General features: G+C 42.6%; 1 protein-coding gene across 4 annotated transcripts; it reads left to right on the forward strand.

Moving 5' to 3' along the window:
- Nucleotides 1-534: 534 nt before the first annotated feature.
- Nucleotides 535-19,137, forward strand: sec16a (SEC16 homolog A, endoplasmic reticulum export factor). 4 transcript variants are annotated; one of them, XM_008423699.2, is made up of 32 exons: nucleotides 535-644; nucleotides 2,440-4,753; nucleotides 5,357-5,893; nucleotides 5,983-6,134; nucleotides 7,000-7,088; nucleotides 7,193-7,298; nucleotides 7,428-7,626; nucleotides 7,770-7,953; nucleotides 8,063-8,205; nucleotides 8,468-8,529; nucleotides 8,754-8,892; nucleotides 8,983-9,225; nucleotides 9,313-9,410; nucleotides 9,499-9,580; nucleotides 9,683-9,800; nucleotides 9,920-10,031; nucleotides 10,109-10,214; nucleotides 10,334-10,474; nucleotides 10,563-10,676; nucleotides 11,343-11,544; nucleotides 11,634-12,091; nucleotides 12,845-12,889; nucleotides 13,128-13,292; nucleotides 13,373-13,447; nucleotides 13,539-13,595; nucleotides 13,689-13,809; nucleotides 13,935-14,072; nucleotides 14,404-14,486; nucleotides 14,982-15,053; nucleotides 15,430-15,489; nucleotides 18,865-18,933; nucleotides 19,043-19,137. In XM_008423699.2, the coding sequence occupies exons 2-32, from the start codon at nucleotides 2,510-2,512 to the stop codon at nucleotides 19,112-19,114; spliced, it is 6,486 nt and encodes a 2,161-aa protein (XP_008421921.2). In that variant the 5' UTR covers nucleotides 535-644; nucleotides 2,440-2,509; the 3' UTR covers nucleotides 19,115-19,137. The 4 variants fall into 4 exon arrangements, with proteins under 4 accessions (XP_008421921.2, XP_008421919.2, XP_017163427.2 ...); XM_008423697.2 differs by having other exon boundaries at nucleotides 2,440-5,893; XM_017307938.2 differs by having other exon boundaries at nucleotides 2,440-5,893; nucleotides 15,430-15,468.
- Nucleotides 19,138-19,695: the final 558 nt, after the last annotated feature.

A 19,695-nucleotide genomic window follows, 5' to 3' on the forward strand; every position in this document is an offset into this window, starting at 1 on the left:
TGCTGCTGGTTCAGGCTTGACTTAAGATAAGGAACCTGACAGCTGTAGCCCATGTCATGGATATGTGTGTGGTAGCTCTTAACGTCCTGACTTTAGCTGCAAATCAAGTCTTGTCTCCCCAAAATTTTTACATAGTTTTTGCTTCATAATCCCCAACCCACCTTCCCCCAAGGCTTTTCTACCATACTTTTTCCTTCCACCTAACTTTCTATTAATATATTTGGAGACAACACTCATAATAGCTAGTTTCTTTCAATCATAATGAACTTGCTTGTGAGGGGCGTCCTTGACTGTCTGCTGGACAACTGCTATGTTAGCAGTTTCTTCATCATTAATGATAACATATTAATAATCATGACGGTATTAAAAATAAATACATTAATAAATACGTCTTTGAAAAACTTAATTTGTAGTAAGTCATTTAAACCCACTGACATATATAACTCAGTATAATTCATTTGTAAATGAGAATTCCTTTTTGCTCATCGTTTAATTAAATGTTTATCCACGCAGGAGTCTAACAAGCTCCGCCCCGTTTTCACGTAATTGTTGTTTGGGCCGTGACGGAGCTTGTACACGTAGCCTAGTAGGATGTGTTCATTGAAGATGGTGGCGTTGTGTGAGACTTACAGTCCTGCATATTTGTAAGAACGTACTTTTATATATGAATGTTTTTGACATTGTGTAATATTAGTCATTTAGCGCAGTTAACAAAGTTGTACTACAAGGGTTTTAATGCCGTGTCCCTAAGTGGAATTACACTGTTACCCTTTAGTTAGCACAGGCTAGTTAGCTGGCGGTGCTAACTAAGCAGCAATGCTAAGGCTAGCTGTCCAGGCAATGAACCTGTTAAATCACCCTAGGATTGTCTAGGGACTCGTAACTTAGCCGTGTGCTTTCCTGTCACGGAAGAGTTGGTACAACAACAACACTATGTCCGTCTTCTTGCTCGACTTTGCCCCATATAAGCTAATGTATAATGTTAGTATTTTTGCTGTGTACCGCTGTGGACATGTAGCGTTCCTGTTAGCTGTTGAGCCAGAGCACTCTCTGGACCCTTCCTCTAAGGCAGCTTAATGTGTAACGGTAACTTAATGTCGAGCCTGACCAAAGAGAGCTAGCCTCGGTTATGTAATAGCTAATTTCAGCTATCGGTGACAAGTGGCAAGTTTGCAGCCAACTTTTGGACTTTTTGGAACTTCGAGTTTCAACATAGCTATCGCTAGCCTACCTGGTTGTTCTTTATAAATTTGTAACCTAATCGTCTGAAAAATCTTGGATCGCTCTTCCGACTGACTGAACCTACTTACCTTCCGTGTGAGATGTGGCTGTTATTGATCCTCCTCTCTAGCTTAGCATATTCACGTAGATCTTCTTAGCTTCCATGTGACAGATGTACAATAACAAATGATAGGATTTAAACGAAGTCAAAGTTCATTGCATGTATTATTGTAAGAACACATAGATTTATAAATCTAAGGGCACTTTGTTGTCTAATTACTAGTCAGTGCTTTTTGATTCAGTGATGGCTTTCGCTTTGTTTATCTGGTGATATGCAGCACTAATTCCAATTTAATAGATTCATATTAAAAACAATATTGCTGTTCGTCCCTATGCAGTACTTAAAATCATTGCACTTTTCTTTAAATGAATCAGTCTTGGTTAAGATGCAGATTTTACCTAACAATGTGACGTGATCAGTGTTTATGTGTTTTGGTATGGTGGCGTAATTCATTTACTGAAGCTAAAATTCACCCTCCCAAAAAACACATACCTCAGATGACATCACATAAGGCATTTGTCATATTGTTTTACTGAAATCTTTCTTATTCTCCATTGTCTTTGATAATGCCTGTCAGTGAACTCTATTCTTGTTTAAAAATACAGAAAGCAGAAGTAAGGCTTTTTTTCAGTTCACTTTTTAAAACTTTTTTTGTGAAATTCTGTAGGAGGAAATCAGTACTTCATTAACCAGCTTTGTTTTGATTGCAGTTGATATTTTTAAAATGTTGGGGCCATTCCGATTACATGATGAGCAGCATCAATTGCAAATGTATCTACGCTACAAGCATATATAAGAGTAAACAAAATAGTTAGTTGCCTTTGTCTTAGCCTCTGAATAGGGATGTGATTTTTCATATTTCTACAAGATTTCTTTGAAGTGTGTTTAAATTTTAATGTATCAAGGAAAAGTGAAAACTTCCTTCTCTTAAAATCACTGTTTTTGTGCATAGCAGGAGATTTAAGTATGCTTTTTCTTAACATGCATGAGATAAGTTAAAGGGGCGATGCAGAGAGGACGTGTACGTAGCTGAAACACTTTCTGATGTTGAAGCTGCCACGTTGTAATTTTTACACAAATAAAGGTGTGGTAATGTTCCTTCAAAGGAACATGTGCTGCTTTTATTAACCCTTCCCTCTTTCTTTTACTTCTTACAGCTACGCCTGACTTCATTCTCTTCAGTGACATCTCTCAGAGTGACCTGGTCATTGGACTTGCTGTGCAGACATGCAACCAACCCCTCGGGCTGGACCACCCCGGGCCTCTCTGCCTAATATGACAGGCAGGATAAGGCCTCAGAAGCATGCAACAGCGGTGACAGCTACTATGCCGCCTCCTACACAGCCCATAACGGACCCTTTTGCTTTTGGCAGAGCTCAACCCTCAATGGCTGTAGGTGGTCTTCCTACAATACCTAACAGCAACCCACCACAAATGCAAGCTCCACCTAATGCTATGTACTCTCAACTTGGTTCTGGACTCCCTCCACAACCGCAGTTGCTTGAAAATGTTCCAGCTGCAGTGGCTGGTCCCCCAGCACAACCTCTGTCAGGGGTGACTTTATTCACCCCTCAGGGTACTCCATCTGCTGGTGTTTTCCCATCTCCAAGTCCCACAGGATATGTATCAGCTAATAATGAACAGGACTATTTTAATTCAAGAGATCCAGCTGCAACTATGTCCACAGATGCATCACATACGTCACCAGCACCTAGTAATACACTTTTTAACCAGGATTTTCAGGCACATCATCTTGGTCATCCTTTGCCTTTTCAACCCCTTCCACCCTCATCTTCATCTACTCAGTGGGCTCCTGATCACTCAAGCCGGCCTCCCTCAGTTCAAAACTATTTCCAACCAACTGTTGATCCACCAGCACGGCCCTCAAATATACCACCACAGACCCAGATGTACCCCTCCCACAGCCAGTCACCCCACCATAGTGCCCCCACCCCTCCAGCTTACTCTGGACATCCCCAAATTCGCCCCCCTGCTCCTCTTCAGAACCCTTTAGCAGCTGCCAGCTCTTTGTTGCCTGACCCAAATGGACCCCAGCACCTCAACTCACATTTCCAAACCCAGAGTTATTTCAGTCAGAGCTCTGCGCCCCATGACTTGTGGTTCAACCAACCAGTGCAGGACTCCGGCTACCACCAAATGGGTACCGGCCCGAGCCATCCTCAGCCACCTACAGACTCTGCTGGATCTCCTCATGTTTCCAGTACGGGGCATGGTCCTGTCAGTCAACCTGTTCCAAGTTCTATCCCTGCCACAGATGCATACGGTCAAGAATCTGGTACAATCTCGATGTTCTTCAAAGGGAGTGATGTGGAAAACGAGGAAACGCTTGCTGATGAGAGGAATAAAACATTAAATGGTGTTGCTGCATCTTTTCAGCATAACAGTAACCCACCATCTCATAGTAGTCATTCAGATCTGACCATAGATTACCAAGGAGTGTCTGTTCCTGATCAGTCACGCCTTCCCTATATGAATGAAAGCAGTCATCATTTACAGGGGCACATCCAGAAGCTCCCAGATAACGACTTTGACCACGTGGAAAATTTGGAGTGTGTTCCAAATCAGGAAGTTTTACCCAACGAATCCAGCAGCAGTGCTGCTGCTGCTATTGCTGCATGTAACCCAGTTGACCAGTTTGAAGCAGGACCCAACCTGGAAACTCCAGATTCAGTCCCAAGACCAATGAGATCTGCGAGTGTGTCATCCAACTACAGCAATTTGAGCCATGGAAGTGGAACCGGCTCCCGTCGCCACCAGGGAGTCGAAGGTACCTTTATTCAGCAGGAAAGCCCTCGTCTCGCTGATAATCCTAATGCCTCTTCTGCTGCTGCCGCTGCTGCTGCCGGAGGCTACTTTGAGCAGATAGATACATCTCCAAGTGGTGATGTAGGCGTGCAAGGTTCAGTAGAGCATATGTGGCACCCCACGCCTAGCCCACCAAAACCAACTGGGATTTTCCAAGCAAGCGCTAACAGCTCGTTTGAACCCGTACGTTCACATGGTGTTGGAGTGCGTCCTGCTGAAGTCGACAAGGCTAAAATGGTTGCTGAAGGAGGTTCTGATTCCACATCTGGTAACTTGGAGCAGCCGCCAGACAATATGGAGAACATTTTTGGGCCAGGACAAGCTCCAGCTCCTTCTCCCGGTGATGGATTATCCAGTCAAACCCACTCAGTGGTGCATCCTCATTCTCGACCTTCGTCTCGTGCTTTTGGGGCCAATCGGCCCTGCGAGAGTCCAGCCACTACTCTGTGGGCTCAGAGCGACCCTACGAGCTTGGGTACCAACTTCCTCCTTGCCCCTGCGGCCCTCACAGTTTTTGCTCCATTAAGAGAACCCAGTGCTGACGTCATCCAGCCACCAGAGGATTGTCCGCTGGACCTGCAGGCCTCGCAGAGGGCTCAGACAGCAACTCAGCAGCATTCAGAGAACCTAGAAAACCCACCAAAGGTGAGTGATGCGGAGCCAGTTGACTCTCAAAGCGGCCTGGGTTACGCATCTCTGCTCGTGTCTAGCTCACTTCATCAGCCCGTTTTAATTGCCCCGCCTGTATCCAATTACAGCGTGATTCCCCCCAGCATTCCTACTCCGTCATCCACTCAGACTAATCATGGAGAAGTTGTGTTCCCCGAAAGACCTCCCGCACAAGGGCTTGGTGCCAGTATCTCTCAACCATCAGCCCTACCTTCTAAGCAAAATCCGCTCTTTTCTTCTGGGTCCGCGGCTTTCTGTTCCTCCGCTCCTAATCAGGGTCCGCTCAATCTGACTCGTGACAAAACAGTTGGAGCACCTTCAGAAATCACAACTCCACCACTCTCTCAACCAGTCCACCCTCCTCTTTCAAGGGGCCAATCATTGGGGGCAGAAAGCCATTCTACTGTTAATTCACAGCCCGTTTCTCTCGTGACTGCTTCTGTCTCTAACCATAATCAGACATTAAACTACGAACTGCTTGATTTTTCTATGCACCAATCACACGGCCAGAGCCAGGTGTACGGCCAGCCGTCGTCTTTGCATGAGTCATCACAGTCTAGTAATGGATTTTACCTGCAGGTCACCAAGGATGCTCAGCAGGGAGTAAGAGATGGAGGGACTCTCTCTATCCAGACAGCAGTTTCTACATCCACCTCACAAGCTCCACCAGGACCGCCTCCAGCTGCTCCAAACACTCAGCAGACTCAAAGTGAACCTCCTAAGACATCGGATTCTAAAGTTGCATTGCAGCAACAGAGGGATGCTCCTGCTGTTCCTGTCAGTGGAGCCCAGCCTTCTCAAGGTCAATATTCAACTCCGGCACAAGGACCTACTGGAGGGAATGCTCCTCCTCCTGTCGCTCCTGGGGCGTGGCCCCCAGGCACGCAGGGGGCCGTACCTCCGGGGAATCCCCAAGCAGTTCCAGCTGAAGCTCCCCGACCACCCTCCTCTGCAGGCAGCCATCAAGACTATGTGCATCCTCCTCCTTCTGGATCCGGACAGATGTACAGCAGCTATTATGGAAACTATGGAGAATACCCAGATAGCAGAGGACAGTACCCTCCAGGCCAGTATCCACCTCCACCGGGAGATCCTAGAATGCAGCAGTATTATCAAGTAAGGGTTGAGACGATTTTGGACTAGCATTTATGAGCAACTGTTGTGTGTCCCTCTTTATTAATCAGTTTTTAATGCTTTCCTGTTAGGATGCAAACTACCGAGGCAGAGGAGATCCTTATTATGGCAGATATGATGGGCAGAACCCGGGTTACCGTGATCCAAACTACCAATACAGAGAACCGCAGTCAGAGCGACCCAACTCAAGGGCTAGTCAGTACTCGGACCGGCCTTCATCCAGGTTAGAGAAACAGTCAGTCTTGCTTCAGCATCTAACCTTCACAATCTTCTTCAATTCAATAGTTAAAAGTCAGAATTGTTGGAAAACAATGTCACTACTTCGTGTTTCTGAGGTAGAATGGTTTACCATAATTTAGCCTGTCGCAATGCATTTAATCAATTAATCACATAAGTCGCACGGTAATATCAATTATTCTTAAATTATATTTTTGATAATACAATGCTTATGGTTTTTGTTTCCCTGCAACTGAACAACTGGCAAATTAACGTAAATGTTGGTGTAAAAAATCTTTTAGAAAAACAAACGAATGACTACAATTTATAAAAATAATTTAAAAAATAAGAAATGTGCAAATATTTCTTTATTTATTGTCTATTCAGTCAGATCATATTTGAAGCTGTAAGCAGCGATCTGCTCTCCACTTTACCTTTGACTCCAATAAATAAATACTTAATAAGGTCTGCACATTTTTAGGAAATTGAAGTTAAAAATTAATGCTACTATAACACACTATTACCACTGTGTCAAGTGTGTGAATTTGCTGGAGTGGGACTCCATCCAACAGCCTCAATATCTTATTGCCATCCAAAGTGTGTATTTTAATAACTGCAAATATGAAACGACAAACATTGCTTTTCTAAGTGATCTTTTATGCATTTTTAATGTGAAACAGAAATTGCATTGATGATTTGTTTTGCATCCTTTACTTTGAAATCATTTATTGTCGGTCTTTAGTCGGCACACACACAAGGCTGCTAATTGCAGCAACATGTTTGGTTTTGCATGTTGAAATAACACTTTGTGCATGTTTCAATTTCATGTGTTGTATTGGTTCTGTGAAATACCACCTTGTGTTGTCCTTCAGGCAAGGTTATTCCGAAGATTACCAACGGCAAAACCGAAGTGCCTACGGTGAATATTATGCAGATTACCCCAAGCACTATGATTATAGAGGTATGAGCTACACATATTTGCTAATACAATGTCAATTCGACAGGGATTTATGAAAGAAAAAATGTAATGTATTTGTCAATTATCATCTTTTTTTGTTTAAAAAGGATACAACTACGGACAGTACGACCAACGATACAGAGGATACTATGATCAGTCCTATTGGTCTTATTATAATGAGACGTACAGAAACGGCTACTACAATCAGCCCAGGTATGCGTTATTAAAACTCTGTGCATCTTAGTAAAAAGTACAATGAAGACAAAAAGATGTAAAGCAGTGTAGCTATGCATGAGTCCTATCAGTTTACTCCTGCTGAGGGTTTTATGGGCTCTCTCACAGGAAAGATGTCTACGACGCCCATTGGCTGTACTATCCCGGATATGATCGTAGTTTTGATGACGACAACGTGCGCGGGAGAGATGCTTACGGCGACGACTTTGACCGGCACAGTGTGCACAGTGAGCGGTCGGCACACAGCGTGCACAGCTCCACCAGTCATCACAGCAGACAAAGCAGCTTCAGCTCCCGGTCGCAGCAGGTGAACTGTCATGGCTGCTTTTTATTTCATAGGCAATAAAAAAAAGCTGTTTACTTTTGTTTTTGTTTTTTTCAATTTTTTGTGACCTGGATCTTGTGCCACCTTGTTCTCAACTCTTTTTTATTTCTCCACTTCAATTGCAGAGCCAGGTGTACAGGAGCCAGCCTGACTTGGTGTCTGCAGTTTATGACACAACACAATCCACTCTCCCTGTTGACTACTCTTATGGCCAGTATCCAAATCAAACGGACGCTACTCAGAACTACAGCCAGTACATGTATCCCTCAGAGTACACTGCAGACAGTACCTGGATTGCATCAGAGCAACGTAATCTTACAAAACTCAGTTTTTGGAGAATATGTATTTTTTAAAGCTTTTTTTTTCTTTATTATATCTCACTTAATTACTTACACGGTAGCCATTGTTTCCCTTTCAGCTCCCCCTCGTCCTGCAACCCCAGAAAAGTTTACCATGCCCCATCGTTGTGCTCGCTTTGGACCTGGAGGTCATCTGATCCAAGTCCTGCCCAATCTCCCCTCAGCTGGGCAGCCTGCTCTGGTTGAGATTCACAACATGGAGGTACATTTACTGTAAAAAATTGTAAAAAGTTTTTAGTTATTGTTTTGTACAGAGCTTTAAGGTGTAAATTTCAGCACATATTAAGTTACGTTATGTCATTATGCATTAATCGCAAAGTAGGCATTCCTTAATTTATGGATCATAGGTTGTAAAATTAGTTTCTATCTCCTTTTTGGAGATACAAACATTTTAGACGATTGTGTGCAGAAAATAATGTAAAGAATATATTATGTATTATTTTATCTTCTACTTCTCCTTTTAGACGATGCTGCAGGATACCGCCGATCAGGCTGAGCTGCGAGGTTTCCCTGGACCTCTGATTAAGTAAGTCTATTTTTCTAGTTGTCTCCATCTCAAATACTTCACAGAATCTTGGTGAAAGTAAACTCCTTAAAGAACCAGACTTCAGTTTTTCAGTGCAAAGTAGTGTAACAAAAAAGCAGAATGTTGCATTCAAACAACATTGAACATTCAAGGTTTTTTTTGCTGCAGTTTAGGTTTTTGTATTGAAACATATTATATCCTAACATTTTCTGTCCTGCCAACAGGGAGGAGACCCACAAGGTTGATGTGATAAAATTCTCTCAAAACAAAGCAATGGAGTGTTCCCGTGACAACAACTTGCTGGACAGAGACTCTGCCCGCCTGATCTGGGACTTCATTGTGCTGCTTTGCAGACAGAATGGGGTTAGTCTGTGTTGCCTGCAGCTGTATATCTACCAGAGCAATTATTATTTGATTAAAATTTGGTCTTATTGTCGTTTTCCATTTCCTCAGACTGTGGTCGGCACAGACATCGCTGACCTCCTGCTGAAGGAGCATCGCTCTGTCTGGCTGCCTGGCAAGAGTCCCAATGAAGCCAACTTGATTGATTTCAACAATGAACCTCTTGCACGAGCGGAAGAGGAGCCTGGAGCTGGACCGCTGTCCCTCCTGTCCGACACTTTCATGATCGTCCCAGAGAACGTCGGCAAGGAAACGGAGCGCTTCAGAGAGCTGCTTCTGTTTGGGCGCAAAAAGGTAGGAGGTACAGTGATTCGCAAAATGACATAAGTATTTTAAGCCGAACAGATCCGACACATTTTATTCTTTGTCTGGTGAAAAAAGGATGCACTTGAAGCAGCCATGAAAGGAGGTCTCTGGGGTCACGCCCTGCTGTTGGCTAGTAAGATGGACAACAGGACACATGCACGTGTCATGACAAGGTGAAGTAGCGGCAGTTGAAGTTTCTGAACCTATAATTATGGTTTTAAAATCTCATTAAAATCATTAAAATGTTGTTTTTGTCTTCAGGTTTGCCAATAGTTTGCCCATGAATGACCCTCTCCAAACAATGTACCAGCTGATGTCAGGGAGAATGCCTGCTTCAGCTACGGTTCGTCCTTATGGCTTGTTTTTAAACTGGTGCGCTGAAGAAGTTGTTGGCAATGGTTTTCCAGCTATCTAAATGGAAAGTTTCTTTTTTCCACATATGCAGTGCTGTGGAGAGGAGAAGTGGGGTGACTGGCGCCCCCATCTGGCCATGGTCCTCTCAAACCTAACACACAACATGGACTTGGACACTCGCACCATCACCACTATGGGTGACACTCTGGGTACGATTATTTTATTAAGCTTCTATCCAGTGGAAGTTGTTTAAACTGTATTGACATTAATGGCACCTGGTAGCTTCATTTCTAACATTTTTGACCATTTTTTTCCTGCTTTGGCAAAGCTTCTAAAGGGCTGACTGACGCTGCTCACTTCTGCTACCTGATGGCCCAAGTTGGCCTGGGGGTTTACACCAAGAAGAGCACCAAGTTGGTGTTGATTGGATCCAACCACAGGTTAGCCCAAAACAGACATGTATTTTGACATAAACTGAAAACAAGCCAGACATTTAACTATTGTCTCTTTCCTTCAGTTTGGCCTTTAATCAGTTTGCCACCAATGAAGCAATCCAGAGGACGGAGGCCTATGAGTACGCTCAGTCTCTGGGCTCCCAGCCTTGTTCACTGCCCAACTTCCAGGTGGGTGTTTGTTATTTTTAGAAGCCTGTTCAGTATATCTCATATGTCTTTACATTTATGATTACATTGTAAATAAGATATCTGAGGACTATATTCTCTCTCTTTCTGTCCTCCATCAGGTGTTTAAATTAATCTATGCATGCCGACTGGCTGAATCAGGCCTGTCTGCCCAAGCCTTTCATTACTGTGAAGTTATCGCAAAGACAGTCCTCATGCATGCTTCCTACTACTCCCCTGTGCTCATCAGCCAGATCATTCAGGTTTGTAGTTGTTCCTTGCTTTCGATATCTTTTTATATTTTATCTTTGACACATGTGATTTATTTATTTATTTTCTTTTTGTTTAAAGATGTCAGAAAAGTTGCGGTTCTATGATCCGCAACTAAAGGAAAGACCCGAGCAAGAGCTGTTCATTGAGCCCGAATGGCTGATCCGCCTCAAACATCTGGATGGACAGATCAGGGTGAGGAAGAGCAATGGTTCTACGTCACCTTGTTCCGTGGCATAATATAATCACAGACATTTCTTGCTAGTTCCAACAGGGAGCTATGCAACGATTGGTTTCTTCAAAAATTTGATATACCATACCATACCAACTTCATTTATAAAGCACTTTAAAACAACCACAGCTGATACAAAGTGCTGTACATTAAAACACAACATAACAATAAAAAATAAAAAAAACTCTTACAATTTAAAAACAAAGCATACAATTTAAAACTAGGTCCCGCTGGAGTTGAAAGCCAAGTAAAATAGATGGGTTTTAAGACGAACTTTAAAAGTAGACAGTGAAGGGGCCTCTCTGACCTGCAAAGGCAAGTCGTTCCATAACTTAGGGCCCATGACAGAGAAGCCCTGTCCCCTCTGAGCTTCCTCTTGGATCTCGGTACCTCCAAGAGCAGCTGATCTGCTGACCTGAGTGACCTTCAGGGTACGTAGGGGTGAAGAAGCTCAGAGAGGTAAGCCGGGGCAAGATTGTGGTCGGACCTCTATATATATAAGGTTTTAACCTTATAAAAATAAGGTTTTATTTTTCAGAAGTTCAGCAGATTTAGATTGACTTAAACAAACCAGGTGACTTTTAAACAATTAACATATTTGATGATTTTTCTCTCTCTTCTCTTGTAAGACTGGTGTGATTACATACAACAGGGACAGAAGTACTCCTGCACAGTTTGACTGCATCAGCGAAAGTTCAGACTTTGAGCCCCAGAGTCCACATGAGCCTTACAGCATGCCTCTGGAGGTGGATGGCCAGGGCCCCGACAACCAGCTCATGAGCTCATTGATGCCTGGGCCTCAACCGCAGGCGGTGCAGTTGATGCCTCCAGGTGTGTGTGAATGTGTTCAAACTTTTGCTCTGTGTGTGATTAGCTCTTCGTGCTGGCAGATAGATTGAATCTCTTTCCCTTCCTTCCAGCTCCCTCCTCCATTCTCCACGAGGGGGCGGCTCCAGCTCAGCTCACTCCCTCAAGCGATGTGCCCCAGTTCTACCCCGTGCCCCCCAGTGGACCACCTTGCCAAATCCCCATGCCTGGATTCCCTCCACAGGATCCTGCTGGCGTCGCCCATCCCCCCTTCCACCCTCAACATGAGCAGGCCTATCCAGGGGCCCACCAGCAATTTGTGCCCCCACCACAAGAGGGCCAAATGTCGCCTCACATGCTCCCCTCACAGGTGCCACATTCACCTGTTCAAATGACTCACCCACCTTTTCAGATGCCCCAGCACATGCCTCCCTCTCCTGGACATATGGTCCCCATGGAGCAGCCCCTCCCACCCCACCCGGAGATGCATCCCACACATCCAATATCGTCCTCCCCACCCAGAAGCTCCTTCACACCTCAGATGGACTTGTATGACCACATGGCTATCATGGTCAGTATTTGCCAGCCTGCAGTTCTAAAACAACCTAAAATAAGTTTGTTTTTGTTATTTTTAATACAAGACAGGGTTGTCCAAGATCCAAATTAACAGCAGCCTCTGACCTCATTCACAGATGGCTGAAAATTACACACCAGAACAGGCAAACTGGGGTTGAAACATTTACCAAACATGGCTCAGTACAGCTAGTGTTTTTTGTTTTTTTTAAGAAAGGATATTTGAAACAAAAAAGGATTCATTTTAGACATTTTAGATCTTTTTTCCATTTTAATTTTTTTTAATAAGGCAAACATGCAAAGCCCTTTTTATTTTTCAAATCTACAATAATTTGTAGATCCTTTCGTTACAAAAGTCAGACTTTGTTCATTTTATTGAAATACAAGCTACCTAAATTAGTCAATGATTCGATGCAATCTTCTGGGTTTCCTTAGTTAGAAACTTTTTAAGCTACGTTGAATAATTAACTGAGCTTATTTTACTGTTCAGATCAGTGTGAATGTATATTGAATTGGATTGAAATTACTTTTTGCAAAGTGCCTCTATATGTCATTTGTTGTGAATTGGTTCCGTATAAATTAATAAACTGAATTAAAAATGACAAGTTTCAGTATACAATTCTGGTTTTGATAAAAATATCCATTGAATTTCTGGATCACAAACTTGATGATTTTGGTCTATGTGGCAAAAATGCTGGAAACCACTAATAAAAGAGAAAATGCTTACCTTGTTGTCTGTTTGGTTCCGCAGGGCCCGAGGAGATCGCGAACAACTTCACAATCTTCAATGCATTTGGTATGTTGGTGTATCCTGGCTGAAAAAACTGAATATATAAGTAAAATTGACTTTTAACACCAGACCTTAATGTCTCAAAACATATTAAATTCCACTGAGATGATTATTACTCACTAAAATGACCTGGTTTCACTATTATGTGGTGAAGCCCTTAGTTTTATCTACTAAATACTTCAATTGTTATGTAAATGCCAGAGTGTATCAAAGCGTGCTCTTATCAGAATATCTTGTTTTCCAGCCATCTGGACGCAGCTCTCGCAGGGCCTCTGAATCCTCCACTCACTCCGGTGGAAGAGAGCGGAGCAACTCTGCTGTAAAACAGGCCTCTCCACCTCCGCCCTCGATTCCCGAACAGCCACGCAAAGAGGAGGCAAGGAAAGCCAAGAAGGATTCTCCAGAAAAGGTTCACTTTCGCACAATTTCAAAAGCTGCACACTGCACTACTACACTGTTTAACGCAGCACTTCCTTTCCATGCAAACAGAGTAAAGGCTGGTCATTTTGGCCCTTTGGGAAGAGGAAAAATGAGGCTCATTTGCCAGATGATAAAAATCCTTCTGTAAGTTATATGTGCTTATTTTATTTCCTCCCACCTTAACTCTAGAACTGTTCTTTACCAATCGATGGGTTCATGTGTTTATCCTTGCCAGATTGTTTGGGATGAAAATAAAAATAGATGGGTTGACTTGAATGAGCCTGAAGAAGAGGTCAGTGGTTAACAAATTGATATTTTAGAAATGCAAATCTTAAACAAGCCTCGTTTTTTTTTTTTTTTGATGAGTTTGTTTTTACTCTGTTAGAGTAAGCCTCCTCCTCCACCTCCAACTGGTTTTCCCAAGATGCCTCAGATGCCTGGTCCTGGGGGGCCCACTGCTCCTCCAGGCGCTGGGTCTACCGTCAACATGTTTTCCAGAAAAGCAGGTAAGATGCACAGTAGAGAGAGGAAATTTGACTCGGCCTCATACTTTTCAAGGCAGATATGTATGGATACCACATATCTTTTAAATCATTAGTTGCAATTTGTTTGACTGTTTGTGTCTTCTCAGGCACGAGGAGCAGATATGTGGACGTTCTGAACCCGAGCGGAACAGCTAAGCCGAGCGGAGTGGCCCCGGCTCCTGTGGACCTATTTGCTCCTTTGGCCCCCATGCCCATGTCTGCCAACCTGTTTGTGCCCAGCTCAGGTGTGTGTCGTGAAAGTACAATGAGTGAACCAAGAACATTTAAAAACATCTCAGACTTTAACATTAGTAAAAAAAAAATTCTGCTGTTTTTTTTAACATTGTAGCTTAACTTTTATTTGAAGAGTTCAAACTTCTTCAAATGTAACTAGATGACAGATAAGATCTCTTGCTCCTTCAACCTTTTTTTGTTTTGCCCAAATTCAAGACCACAGTGAAACTTAAGAATCTTTTCTTATCAGTTTTTTGTTGATAAGCTGAAAAAAGCTAATAAAACTAAATACGTAAAAGCAAAGTGAAATGAAATATTTTCTGTTTGTTTCTTTATGTGAAGCTCCCAGTAACCAGCAGCCTCTGGAAGGCAGTGAAGGTGGAAATCAAGAGCAGAATTCACCAAGCAGCGGCGCCGCCCCACAGGTTCCTTTGGTTTTTAAACATTTGCACAACATCCTGAGTTCATATGCAGTCTGGGGGTGGATGAAAATGTAAATTATTTTCCATGTCTGGATCAGGATGGAGTAGGGGGAAACTTTTGTATTTCTAGACGTTATTCTCATCAGGGAGTCAAGCGATCTGTTTTTTAAAATTTTTTATTTTTCTTTATTTCAGTGATTAAGGCCTAATGTATTTTGGAATATCTGCTGTGTATCAGAAAGTGAACTATTGTATTTGTACTTTAAACGTAGACCAAAAAAATGGAATAAGTATTCTGGAAAAGTATGGAGTTGTAACATTAAAACGTGCATTGCTACCTTGAATTATACTTTATTAATGTATCTTATCACTATCTTATCTCAATAGTTATATAGACTGCAATAAAACTTGAAATCCTTCAAAATGTCAAGAGATAAATCCAAGTTTTAAGGTACAGAGTTGCAGTTTTACTCATCCTGAATCTTTTGACCGGCGCAGGTGTTCAACCCCACGCTGTTACCACCAGCCCCAGAAGGTCCTCCTGTTCCAGATGGGTCACAGTCAGGAGAGGTAAGATCCATCTATCTGTGTAATTGGCTTTATGCTTTATGGCACAATGACATAAGGCTCGTCTGCATAGTTTGCTTTTTTTAAGTTCTTGTAAGAGAAGACTCGAGGATGCATGCACACCAACCTTAACTCTCATCTTTCTCATGCTGAATGTCTGGAAAATTACTATAATTTCTATTCCATGTGTCTCTGTAATATAATTCCATCAATGTGGGGTTGTTTTCTAAGAACTACAGTTGTTTAATGCTCGTTTGCTTCGTTTTATTCTTAACTTGATTGTGGAAATTGATCTAATCAATTGCATGAAAGATGACTAATACAGGGTGATGGGATTTTTTTTTTCTCTTTTTGTTCCCTTCCTACTTGTTTTCTTTAGCTGTCACGTTCTAGCTCAATGAGTTCTTTATCACGAGAAGTGAGTCAGCATTTAAACCAGGTACTTCTAGTCTGTCCTTAAACAATGCCCTGCCAGCATCTTCCTGTTTCTGTTCTGTAGAATCTCATTGTTAAAACTTTACCATTTACATCCAACGCTTTGCTGAGCATCAGCCCCAGAATGTCTGCCTGCTTGTTACCGCCTGCTGTCTCCAGCATTACCACCTCCGCTCTGTCTATTTAAGAAAGCAGAACGCTAAAGGAAGAAAGTTATTGCAATAGTAGCTGGCAGCTGCTATGAAATTTGATTCACGGCACATTCTTATGGGGTCAAAAAAATTTTCTGACAGCTGTAGTGAGGCTTTGCTAACATAAACACGTATATAGTGGGGAAAATAAGTATTTAGTCAGTCACCAATTGTGCAAGTTCTCCCACTTAAAAATATGAGAGAGGCCTGTAATTGACATCATAGGTAGACCTCAACTATGAGAGACAAAATTTGAAAAAAAATTTGAGAAAATCATTTTGTCTGAATTTTAAAGAATTTATTTGCAAATAATGGTGGAAAATAAGTATTTGGTCAATAACAAAAGTTCATCTCAATACTTGTTGTATGTCCTTTGTTGGCAATGACAGAGGTCAAACGTTTTCTGTAAGTCTTCACAAGGTTGGCACACACTGTTGCTGGTATGTTGGCCCATTCCTCCATGCAGATCTCCTCTAGAGCAGTGATGTTTGGGGCTGTCGGCGGGCAACACGGACTTTCAACTCCCTCCAAAGGTTTCGATGGGGTTGAGATCGGGAGACTGGCTAGGCCACTCCAGGACTTTGAAATGTTTCTTACGAAGCCACTCCTTTGTTGCCCTGGCAGTGTGCTTGGGATCATTGTCATGCTGAAAGACCCAGCCACGTTTCATCTTCATTGCCCTTGCTGATGGAAGGAGGTTTGCACCCAAAATCTCACAATACATGGCCCCATTCATTCTTTCATGTACACGGATCAGTCGTCCTGGTCCCTTCGAAGAGAAACAGCCCAAAGCATGATGTTGCCACCCCCATGCTTCACAGTTGGTATGGTGTTCTTTGGATGCAACTCCGCATTCACTTTCCTCCAAACACGACGAGTTGTGTTTTTACCAAATAGTTCTACTTTGGTTTCATCTGACCATATGACATTCTCCCAATACTCTTCTGGAACATCCAAATGCTCTCTAGCAAACTTCAGACGTGCCTGGATATGGACTGGCTTAAGCAGGGGGACACGTCTGGCACTGCAAGATCTGAGTCCCTGGCGTCGTAGTGTGTTGCTGATGGTAGCCTTTGTAACATTGGTCCCAGCTTTCTGCAGGTCATTCGCTAGATTCCCCCTTGTGGTTCTGGGATTTTTCCTCACCGTTCTTGTGATCATTCTGACCCCATGGCTGAGATCTTGCGTGGAGCCCCAGATCGAGGGAGATTAGTAGTGGTCTTGTAGGTCTTCCATTTCTGATTATTGCTCCACAGTAGATTTCTTCACACCAAGCTGCTTGCCTATTGCAGATTCAGTCTTCCAGCCTGGTGCAGGTCTACAATTCGGTTTCTGGTGTCCTCCGACAGCTCTTTCGTCTTCACCATAGTGGAGTTTGGAGTGTGACTGTTTGAGGTTGTGAGCAGGTGTCTTTATACTGTTAACGACTTCAAACTGGTGCCATTAATACAGGTAATGAGTGGGGGAAAGAGGAGCCTCTTAAAAAAGAAGTTACAGGTCTGTGACAGCCAGAAATCTTGCTTGTTTATAGGTGACCAAATACTTATTTTCCATCATTATTTGCAAATAAATTCTTTAAAAGTCAGACAAAATGATTTTCTCAAATTTTTTTCACATTTTGTCTCTCATAGTTGAGGTCTACCTATGATGTCAATTACAGGCCTCTCTCATCTTTTTAAGTGGGAGAACTTGCACAATTGGTGACTGACTAAATACTTATTTCCCCACTGTATATTCCATATTCCCACATTACAACCTCAAACTGTCCAATTGTATCTTATGGGTTACGTGTAATAGAAAAATAGTAAATGTGATGCGGAAGAAAAGTAAAATGTATCAGAATAAGTTATAAATAAAAATCTGAAAAGCGCTGCGCTTCTCCATTCAGCTCTCCTCAGGAAAAACTTTGTAGAAACACCCGTCACTGCAGTTGCAGCTAGAAGTTGTTTGCTTTTAGAGTATGTCTTCCAGTTTTGCACATAGAGTGATTATTTTTTATTTTATTCTTCTTAGTGACATCGCTCCAGCTTAGTCAGATTGACAGGAGAGCATCTGTGAGCAGTAACTTTCAAGTCTCACCTCTTTGTCTCTTCGATGTAGACTGTCGCGTATAAATATACTTTCTCTTCGACTGGATGTTTCGGATTGCTGTTCTGTTCAGACTCAAGACTTTTGTAGCACAATACAGCTTCACTTGCAGCATCTTCCTTTATTTACCTCTGTCCATCCTCGTTAAACTCTGACCAGCAATACTGTCCCTACTGAAGATAAGCTTCCCATGGAGGTCTTCTGTTACATGTAGGCCAAAAACATCAATTTTGGCATCATCCACCCGGAGCCCCTTCTTCCACCATTCGCTGTATCCTTATATGACTTGTTGTAAGCTGCTGACTAGACTTTTTAGTGTTTCCTTCAGTCACTGACGGTCTTTTTGCTTATCTTCCATGAAGGCCAGATTTGTGGAGTGCAAAACTATTAATTGTCTCGTGAGCAGATTTTCTCAGGTCTTTTGGTTGCTTCTCTGGTTAATGGTCACCTTGCCTGGGCTGTCAGTTTGTGTTTGGACATGTTCTGGTGGATTTGGAGATGCACTATTCTTTTTGAGTTTCATAAGATAAATGAAACCGTGTTGTATTGTCTTATACATTGATGAAACTTTAAACTTCCTGACCTGTTTGAGCTTCTCGGTGCTGTTTCTTCACTCATGTTGTCTGTGATTCCTTCATAAACAACTGGATTCAGTAAATGTTGAAGAACTCCCTCAGAATTCCACACAAAAAACCCTACTAAAATACATCAAAGTTTGACATTGTAATGCGAAAAATAAAAAGCAACGGGTGGGAATACGTTTTAAGCCAACGTGCTCACTACACAATGTTAGCGGGACCCTATTCATATCCTCAATTTGCTTGAAAGGAAAAAAAAAAAAGCCCATTAAATGAGCACAGTCGATGATGCTGGAAGTGATGCAGTGGTTTAAATGTAACGTTTAAAGTTGTCCTAGGAGAGTTGCTCTAACCCTAGCGTCTAGTTTGCATGGCTGCTGAAATACGCATTAACAGTGGTTTGTGATGGTGCTTCACCGTGGATCCAGTCTGCATCGTCTTTCCACTTTCCCACTGGCAATTTGTTGTGAATCAATGTGTCAACATCGAAGTACCAAAGTACCTCTGCTTTTCCCTGGACAGAGTCATCCCAACCAGGGGACTGCACCCGCAGGAGGCGTCACTTTTTATAACCCTACGCAGTTTTCACAGGTGTGGTTTTTAAAGCGCCATGTTTTATTTGGTCTGTCTGCCATGTTGTTGTTTTTCTCCTGTTTGTTCACATGATGTCCCATCTGAATGTCTTCTGTCTCTTTCCCAGACAAGTGCATCATCGGGAGGGGGACAGCGATCTAGCCGGTTGGGCCAGCGCCAGTACCCAGTGTACAAGTAAACATCCCCTCAACGGAGAAATAAAATGAAATAGACAAATGGACAAAATGAGATTCTACCTGGAAGTAACAAAGCACATGACATACTGCCTATGTCTAAGAACTCCTCCTTTGGCCTTCATTTGAAAAGCTTGATCCATCATGTGGGTTTTCATCCAAACAGCTTAACCACTGTTTTTTTTGTTGTTTTTTTTTTCCCCTTTTACCTTCATCAGCCCAGTAGATGTCGCTGGTGTGTGTTTGTAACAAGCACAGAGTTTCCTTGAAGGGCTTATTCCTGAAACCAAACGGGTCGAAAAACGATTTGCATCATGGATACATTCACACACACACACACACACACACACACACACACACACACACACACACACACACACACACACACAAAAACAAACTGTGTGTTCATGTCGGCATAATTTGTGCCCACGCCTTGCTCCACTAAAGCTGCCAGATAAAAACACTGATCACCCAGCGTCCCGTTGTGCTCTAGATGTCTGGGCGGATACGTGAAGGATACATGAAGGTATCTTTTTAATTTCATACTGGATATTTCTATAAGCAGCCTTCATGCTAGAGGTGGCAA

Source organism: Poecilia reticulata, chromosome 12 (genome assembly GCF_904066995.2).
Source record: "Poecilia reticulata chromosome 12, P_reticulata-male-v2, whole genome shotgun sequence".
NCBI classification, from domain to species: Eukaryota; Metazoa; Chordata; class Actinopteri; order Cyprinodontiformes; family Poeciliidae; genus Poecilia; species Poecilia reticulata.